The sequence below is a fragment of the Physeter macrocephalus genome, chromosome 13 (genome assembly GCF_002837175.3).
Source record: "Physeter macrocephalus isolate SW-GA chromosome 13, ASM283717v5, whole genome shotgun sequence".
In the NCBI taxonomy this organism is placed as follows: Eukaryota; Metazoa; Chordata; class Mammalia; order Artiodactyla; family Physeteridae; genus Physeter; species Physeter macrocephalus.
The window spans coordinates 8389431-8399230 of NC_041226.1; the positions used below are offsets into that span (position 1 = coordinate 8389431).

Consider the following 9800-nt stretch of genomic DNA (forward strand, 5'->3'; position numbering starts at 1 on the left):
CCTACTAGAGCATGGACTTGAGGATATGGGGAGGGGGAAGGGTAAGCTGTGACGAAGTGAGAGAGTGGCATGGACATATATACACTACCAAACGTAGGGTGGATAGCTAGTGGGAAGCAGCTGCATAGCACAGGGAGATCAGCTCAGTGGTTTGTGACCACCTAGAGGGGTGGGAGGGAGGGAGATGCAACAGGGAAGAGATATGGGAACATACGTATAACTGATTCACTTTGTTATAAAGCAGAAACTAACACACCACTGTAAAGCAATTATACTCAAAGATGTTAAAAAAAAAAAAAGAAATAAGAGGCCTGAAGGCAGAAAGAAAAAAAGAAAGTTAACCAGAAATTCTATATCCAGTAAAACTATCCTTCCAAAATGGAAGTGGAATAAAGACATTCCCAGATAAACAAAAAGTGAGAGAATTCTTTGCTAACAGACCTTTCCTTACAAAAACTAAAGAAAATTCTTTGGGCTGAAAGAAAATGGCACCACGTGGTACCTGGAATATATAGGAAGGAATTAAGTACACTGGAAAGACTATGTATATACATGTTTGTGTGTATATATACACATATGTGTGTATATAAGAGAGGAAAAAATGTGTCTGTGTATGAACATGAAATATATGGATGTGTATATATAAATACAGATGTTTTTCTCTTAATTTCTTTCACAAGATTGTTTAAAACAATATAACTCTATATTGTTGACTTTATAACATAGATAAATGCAATATATATGATGACAATAGAACAAAGGCAGGGGAAAGAAGTGGAGCTTTATTGGGGCAAGTTTGATTTTGTTGGAGTTAAGTCAGTATTAACCCGATAAGTTAAAGATACATGTTATCCCTAGAGAAACCTTTAAGAAAGTAACTTTTTTGATGTTTTAGCTGTATTTTTTTTTTTTTTTTTTTTTTTTTTGTGGTATGCGGGCCTCCCTCTGTTGTGGCCTCTCCCGTTGCGGAGCACAGGCTCTGGACGCGCAGGCTCAGCGGCCATGGCTCACGGTCCCAGCCGCTCCGCGGCATGTGGGATCCTCCCAGACCGGGGTGCGAACCCGGTTCCCCTGCATCGGCAGGCGGACGCGCAACCACTGCGCCACCAGGGAAGCCCCAAGCTGTATTTTTAAAGAGACTTAAATGTACACTAAAAGATTTTAACAAAAAGGCAAGGAGGAACAGATGAATAAAAAAAATGTATTAAAAAATGGCATATACACTACAGAAAAACTGTAGAGGTTGCTCAAAAAATTAAATATAGGACCATATGCTGCAGCAATACCACATCCTGGTATATGGCAAAAGGAAATAAAAACAAGTATCAAAAAAAAAACAATGGCATATAAAATGGCAAATGGCTAATGAAAATACAGCTATATCAAGTATTACATTAAATATGAATGGACTAAATTACCCCAGTCAAAGGGCAGAGATTGTCAGACTGGATAAAAAGCATGATGTCTATATGTTGTCTATAAGAGTCAAGTATACTTTAGATTCATAGACACAAACAGGTTGAATATAAAAGGAAAAGATATACCATGCAAACAGTTGATCATAGAGAGGAATGTAAATTGGTGCAGCCACTATGGAGGACAATATAGAGGGTCCTTAAAAAACTAAAAATAGAGTTACCATATGATCCTGCAATCCCACTCCTGGGCATATATCCAGAGAAAACCATGATTTGAAAAGATACATGCACCCGAATGTTCACTGCAGCACTATTTACAATAGCCAAGACAGGGAAGCAACCTAAATGTCCATCAACAGAGGAATGGATAAAGATGTGATATATATACACAATGGAATATTACTCAGCCACAGAAAAGAATGAAATAATGCCATTTGCAACAACATGGATGGACCTAGAGGTTATCATATTAAGTAAAGTAAGTCAGATAAAGACAAAAATCATAAGACACTACTTGTATGCGGAATGTTAAAAAATGATATAAATGAACTTATTTACAAAACAGAAATAGACTCTCAGACATAGTTACCAAAAGAGATAGTGGGGGTTGGGGGATAAATTAGGAGTTTGGTTTTTATCTATTTTATATATAGTAGCATGTACATGTAAACAAGGACCTATTGTATGTAGCTCAGGGAACTATATTCAATATCTTGTAATCTAGGGCCTCCCTGGTGGCGCAGTGGTTGCGCGTCCGCCTGCCGATGCAGGAGAACCGGGTTCGCGCCCCGGTCTGGGAGGATCCCACATGCCGCGGAGCGGCTGGGCCCGTGAGCCGTGGCCGCTGAGCCTGCGCGTCCGGAGCCTGTGCTCCGCAACGGGAGAGGCCACAACAGAGGAAGGCCTGCGTACCACAAAAAAAAAAAAAAAAAAAAAAAAACAAACAAATATCTTGTAATCTATAATGGAAAGAATATATATATTCAGATTTTATATATATATATATATATAAAATCTGAATCACTTTGCTGTACACCTGAAACTAACACAACATTGTAAATTAACTTCAATTTAAAAAGTTTTAAAAATTTAAATAAAAAAGATATACTGTGCAAACAGTTGATCACAGAGAGCTTGAGTGGCTATAGTAATATTAAAAACAATAGATTTTAAGAACAGAAATTTTACTAGACAGAAAGTGGGCCATTTCATGACAAAGGTCAATACATCAAGAGAATAAAACAATTATAAATGTATATATACAGCTAACAACAGATCTTCAAATTACATGAAACATAAATGGACAGAATTGAAAAGAGAAATAGACAAGTATTAACTACTACTGACCGGTCACATATAAAGTATTTCACTGACAACAACAGAATGAACATTCTTTTCAAATGTATATAGAACATTCTCCAGGATAGGCCATACACTAAAGTCATAAAACAAGACTCACCTCCCGGAACAATGGAATGAAATTAGAAATCGAGAAAAAAAATTGGGGAAATTCCCCCAATATTTGGAAATTAAACAACACACTGTAAAATAACCCATGGGTCAAAAAAGAAATCATAAGGAAAATCAGAAAATACCTTCAATGGAATGAAAATGAAAACACAATGTATCAAAAACTTTTGAGTGCAGCTGTATAGTGGTTAGAAGGAAATTTACAGTTTTAAACATGTTAGAAAGAAATAAAGATAAATCAATAATCTCAGTTTCTACATTGAGAAGCAAAAGAATAATATCAAATCTGAACTATGTGGAATAAAAGAAATACTAAAGATCAGAGCACAAATCAATGAAATAGAAAACAGAAAAATAGAGAAAATCAGTTAAGCCAAAAATTAGTTCTAATTTGGTAAACCTTTAGTAAGCTTGACCAAGAGAGAGAGAAGACAAAAATTGCCAAAATCAGAAATGAAGGAGGGGTATCATTATATACCCTACCAAAATTATGCCAACAAATTAGACAATTTAAATGAAATGGAGATAGACGGTTTCTCCAAAATAGACATACAGATTGCCAACAAACACATGAAAAGAGGCTCAACATCACTAATCATTAGAGAAATGCAAATCAAAACCACAGTGAGGTATCACCTTACACCCGTCAGAATGGCCATCATTAAAAAATTTACAAACAATAAATGCTGGAGAGGGTGTGGAGAAAAGGGAACCCTCCTGCACTGTTGGTGGGAATGTAAATAGATACAGCCACTATGGAGGACAGTATGGAGGTTCCTTAAAAAACTGAAAATAGATCTATCATATGACTCAGCAATCCCACTACTGGGCAAATACCCTGAGAAAACCATAATTCAAAAAAAGATGTGTACCACAATGTTCATTGCAGCACTGTTTACAATAGCCAGGACATGGAAGCCACCTAAATGTCCATCGACAGATGAATGGATAAAGAAGATGTGGCACATATATACAATGGAATATTACTCAGCCATAAAAAGAAACGAAATTATTTGTAGTGAGCTGGATGGACCTAGAGTCTATCATACAGAGTGAAGTAAGTCAGAAAGAGAAAACAAATACCGTATGCTAATGCACATATATGGAATCTAAAAAAACGGTACTGATGAACCTAGCGGCAGGGCAGGAATAAAGACGCAGACGTAGAGAACAGACTTGAGGACACAGGAGGGTAAGGGGAAGCTGGGACGAAGTGAGAGAGTAGCACTGACATATATACACAACCAAATGTAAAATAGCTAGCTAGTGGGAAGCAGCCGCATAGCACAGGGAGATCAGCTCGGTGCTTTGTGACCACGTAGAGGGGTGGGATAAGGAGGGTGGGAGGGAGACCCAAGAGGGAGGGGATATGGGGATATATGTATACATATAGCTGATTCACTTTGTTATACAGCAGAAACTAACACAGCATTGTAAAGCAATTATACTCCAATAAAGCTACTAAAAAATTTTTTTTAAATAATGATGAATTGAAAAAAATAAATGAAATGGAGAAATTTCTAGATTACACTTTTTAAGCAAGGCTATTTCTCAAGAAGAAATAGAAAATGTATTTAAACTTATATATATTGATGAAGTTGAATTAGAGAAGCAAGAATGCTTCCTAACTCAGCTTATGAGGCCAACATTAACCTAAAATGTCAGAGATGTACATTGTATCCCTAGAGCAAGCACTAAGAAAATCACTTAAAAAAAATAGCTAAAAAGTTAACAAAGGAATTAAAATGGTACATTACAGAAGTAAAGGACAGGCCAGTGTTACTCTTGAACATAGATGCAAAAATCCGTAATAAAATATTAGCAAACTGAGTCCAGCAATATATTAAAATTGTTGCTCGTTTTTCACACTTAAAAATGAACTGCTGGAGATACAAATAGATGTAACACAGGAAAAAATAAATCCATAATATTTTTGCCTTTATTAATGCAGATTCCAGAAGTGATTAATTGCCTCTCAGGAGTCATCTCTGCAAGTGAAGAGCTGGATTATTAAGCATTAGAATGTGCTAATCATTTCTGATAAATGAGGTCATGGAAAAGAACAAGACAAAACTAGAAGAGTAAAATGCATCCATAGAGGCATCTGTGATGCTGAGAAGTCTATAATCAACCTCTGTGCCCCAAATGCCAGAAGGAAATCCCAGACAGGCAGGGTCAGCGTGAGGAAGGAGAACCTAGGAGCAGAGGCGGAGCAGGGTGGGAAGCTGTACACACGGAAAGAGAGCTGGCTTAAGCTGCATGAGAGGGACAGAAATTGGAAAAAATGTAAACCTTATCTGTAAAGATTACAGCACACTGAACAGTGTACCAAATGGAGATTGATTGTATTTTAGACACTTTTTTTTACAGCTGTATTGAGGTATGATTTATATACCATACACAATTCACACACAGTAATGGTGTGAATGGTACCTTGAAAAATTTTAGCAAATTTCCAGAGCTAGGCAACCACAAACCCGGTTTTAAAACACTAGGATCATGTCCCCCCAGATTCCCTTGCGTGAATCTGCATTCATTCCCCACCCCCATTCGCAGACCCAGGACACCACTGATTTGCTTTGTCTCCGTAGTGTTTCCTTTTCTAGGCCTTCCCTACTCTGAAAAACATATGCCTAATTCCAAGGTAGAGCAGCGGACAGGCAGTGGGGACGCCCAAAATTCCTTGCCGCGCCTCGCCACACAACCACGTATGGCCAAAGTTTCTTTAGTTTCTTTAGACCTGGGAAATAAGTTTTTCTGCCTTTCTGCAGAAGTCATAGTAGTAACTTAAATGACTTACCAAGGAAAACTTTTCATATTTATTACCACGGTTGAGTAATATCCCAGAGGCATGACTGTGGAACCTAGAAGCAAAAAGCGATGCATCTGGGATACGAAAGTAATTGGAGATGCAGAAGCAAAGAGCCTACACTTTTAGAGGGAAGATTGTAGTGGAAAAGATTTTCCTTCTTGCTTTTAGATTCCCATAACCAACATCAGATATTGAAGGAGAGCAATCGTTTCATGCATTTAAATGCTATTCTGAAGCAAAATTGTTTTCGATGAGTGAGAGAGCGGGATTCTCTGTTCTTCCTGCAGGCTCGGCCTGTGGATTACCCTAAGGACTACCTAGCTCACCAAGTTCCCATATCGTTCCACAAGCACTGGAACATCGATCCCGTGAAGGTCTATTTCACATGGTTGGCACCCAGTGAGGAAGACAGAGCCAGGCAGGAGACACGGAAAGGCTTTAAAGAAGAGTTATAAAGCACGGTGGCCTGTGGGCACAGGCAGGACAGAGAAGCAGAGACTGGCATCGTCCCGCTGTGCTGGACCACACTGCTTACGTGCGACATGCAGCATCGGATGCTTCCTGACTTTAGGTGGACGTTATTATACGGTAATTTTTGAGTTGAGGGTGGGGAAGGAGTCATAGGGGAAACAGATTTTTGTCTTCTGGGAAAGATCACTTGCTTTAGCATCATGCAGTTACTGTAATATACAATGATTACTGTGTATTTTTCAAGCTGTGAAACAGCAGCTTTATTTCTGTCATAGAAAAATAAATGGTAACAGAATTTTCCTTCCTGTCCTGTCTCTTCATTATAATGAAAGTGTCAGTTGGGCATGAGTCTGGAGAGACGTGATTGTCTGTTATTAGATACATAAAATAAAGAAGGGGGACGGTGTCTTGATCTGGATATTACAATGGGGTGAAGTTTTTAACCGTATTATTGATGATCGAAATTATTTCCTGGTAACTCAGTAGGAAGACTGCTGTATTAAGGATCATTCATAAAACATCATAAAAGTCTAGTGATGACAAATCCCCTGTAGTCTGTAATCCGGGTTGTTATGTTTTATCTATTTTTCTGTTTGTACCTCATAAAAAGAGAATAATAAGTCTTCTGCGAGAGCTTTTCTCCTTCTTTATAGGTTCATTTGTGTTCTATTTCTCCCTGAAGCCCTATCTTTATGACCTACTTGTAACACAAAAGTGTAGGGGCTGCTGCCAGAAGATAATGCTCTCAATATTAAAAAAAAAAAAAAAGTCGTATTTTATTCAAGTCACTGAGCCCTGAGTCTCAGGAAGTGAATTAAACTAATTGTACCTGGTGTTTTACTCCTATTTTTATTTGTATGTTATGTAATGACTCTCTCCAGACTCAGAATAGACGCCCCCCCGTCTATTCTGGGAGGACCACGTGGTGATCTGGCAACTTCCCAGGGTTCTTAAACAATGAAATTTGCAGACAGTATTTTGAAACAGCTCTAATTTCCAAATCATATCTTTAATATACAGTAACTTAATACATTATTAATGTTAAAGCATATTCTGTATTTAACATTTTAACTATATAATTCAGTTTTCTAGAGGTATTTGCATAAAATTTGATTTTGAAATGTCTTAAACTAGTTTTGGTATAGTAAAATACTTCCCTCTTTTTTTTAAATAAAAATTGTTACTCATTAATTTTGCCTGTAATGTTTTTATAGCCAAGCACAGGGTTTTAAAGCCATGCCACCAAAAGCATCCATGCGTGTGTTTTTTAACAATACATTTTTCTTGCAGCTTATATGTATCTGATTTCCAAAATGATGCAACAGTATTTACCATTTTTCCAGACTAGCAAATACCAGGACTGTTGTGTTTTCAGTGATAAGTGAATGCACTGGATTCATTTCTGGGAGGGTGGAGTTTGTGGTCTGTGCAAGGAATGGATCCGGGATCATCAGCTGGATGGGAAGCACCCGAAGGATTTATAGATCTGGCCAAGCTAAGCACCCGAAGGATTTATAGATCTGGCCAAGCTACTGCTGATGACATCAGTACTGCTGTCACAGCTGGGATTACTGTCACTGCTACCGTCATAGTCACCTTCACGTCATCTGCAATCGTGCTGCTGGAGGGCCTGGCTGCCTAACCCCGTGGAGAAGAGCCTCCAGTTCCTACGCTTGCCTGACACTCTCACACTCGGAAGAAAGTGTACTCATTTGATAGGACCGTGCTGGCATCCGTACAGGAAGATCCACATCACGCTTTCTCTGTGTTATGATGATCAGTGCCTTCTGCTGGTCCCGGAGCACCTTCTCTGGTACTTTCAGGTGTTAGTTATGTTTACTTCTTGGAACGATGTAAGCCTAACCACAAGTAAAAGACCTCGGCCTAAATTTCTGATTTCTCAGGTGTATTTATTAGTCCAAGTGGAGCGGGAGTTGGGAGGGCTGTGAGGAAAAGGAATGAAGGCAATCATTGAAAAAAGTTGGCAGCTCAGTAAACACAGTTTTTAAAAAGAAAAATAAAAGCCTATCCTTTTAAGAGAAGACCATCAGACATTGAAGATATATTTATACAAAGTCTGTAAAACCATTATCTATTTTATTATATAATGAATTGGAGCTATGCTGGAACTGATTCTCATAGAATTCATAACTTAAGAACCAGTTTTGAATCTGTACTTTCCCGGACAGATACTTTCCTATTCATACTTTCTTTGCCTTTTAAACAGACGTTCGCTTCAGATGGCTATTTTTATACTGGGATGTCAACATCAAGGAATTACAGGTGGAATCACTGGAATGCCATTTTTGCTTTTAAGCCACTTCTGCTGATACAGCCAAAGCAATTTGTCTCACAATGTAGGATTTTTACATCTTTCAGCCAAATTGGAAATCCAGACACAAACACGGCCTTTGTAGACTGTTTGGGAACACAGAACGATAGCATGCAGGGCTGCAAGTGATGCTATGCGTGGGTATTTAAACATCAGTGCTCCCGCGTTTCCTGATTTACTGAATACCTTCGGTGCTTCCACATCCATATCATTCTAATTGTTTATGTATTTTCCTCAAAAATTAATAATAGAGTAGACATTTGTAAGAATGTTTCTGTTGTCTTCCATTCATAATCAGAGACGGAACTTCCGTGGACTAAAAGGAATCAACGATCCATCCAGCAACTGTTTATTAAAGCCCTACTATGTGTCAGACCTTCCAGGATGCCCCTTGTCTCTTCTACTCACCACTCTATCCCTGGCGTCTTTGAATGCCTGGCACACAGTAGGTGCTACTGTTTTATGTTCCCAAGCTTTCTATAAGCATGTCACCTGCAAAATGTGCTTTCCTCCTATCTATAGAAAGTGAAGGCTTTGTTTCTGGCATCAAGTCTTTGAGCACATGATTTCACTTTAAAGACACATATTTCTGGAGGGAGTTGGGGTAGGTACAAGGGAAAAGGACGTAAACGGGTAACAAATGAACAAGATGATTTCTAATAATACCTAAAGACAACTAAGAACAGGGAGACAGAACTGGATGGGGGCTGGGGACGAGTTTGGATAGAGTGGTCAGAGAGGGCTGCTGAGAACGTGACGGTCGAGCGACGACCCCACTGAATAGAGAGTCAGGAATGCAGAGATGCGCGCAGTAACAGCAAACGTGAAGGCTCTAAGGCGGGGACGAGTTGGGCGTGTCTGAAAGAGAAAGCAAGCCTGTGACAGCTTAGCTGTCATCCCTGTTATCAGTAAACACCCAGGTGATGTCAACCAGTTGCTATGGAAGTCTGGAGCTCAGTGGAGCAGTCAGGGCTGGAGTTATAATTCTGGAGCTCATCAGCAGTTTTAAAGGTTTTGAAAGCCACAAGACTGGACAAGATCGTGCAGGGAGAGAAGGAAAGAGAGTCAGCCTGAGCGGGAGGACAGTCAGTGAGGTGGAAGGGACACCAGGGTAGGCAGGGGAACTGTGTGAGGGAAGCCAAGGAAGGAGTGTCTGAGAAGCAAATGATCAAGTGTGTCACGTGTGGCCGACAGGACGAAGTGACAGTGTGACTGAGCAGCATGGAAGTGACCCTGACAAGACTGTGCCCAGTGAGTGGGGCAGGGGGCGGGCAGGATGGGAGCTGGGATTGTGGAG

The 9800-nt window shown here is 39.4% G+C and overlaps 1 protein-coding gene across 1 annotated transcript in view; it reads left to right on the forward strand.

Moving 5' to 3' along the window:
- The window catches only part of B3GLCT (beta 3-glucosyltransferase), a 107590-nt gene extending 99483 nt beyond the window's left edge, over positions 1–8107 (forward strand). Inside the window, exon 15 of the mRNA XM_024125824.3 lies at positions 5988–8107. Coding sequence (XP_023981592.1) covers positions 5988–6155 — 168 coding nt within the window. The 3' untranslated portion in view covers positions 6156–8107. The remainder of the gene's footprint in view (positions 1–5987) is intronic.
- The last annotated feature ends 1693 nt before the right edge of the window (positions 8108–9800 follow it).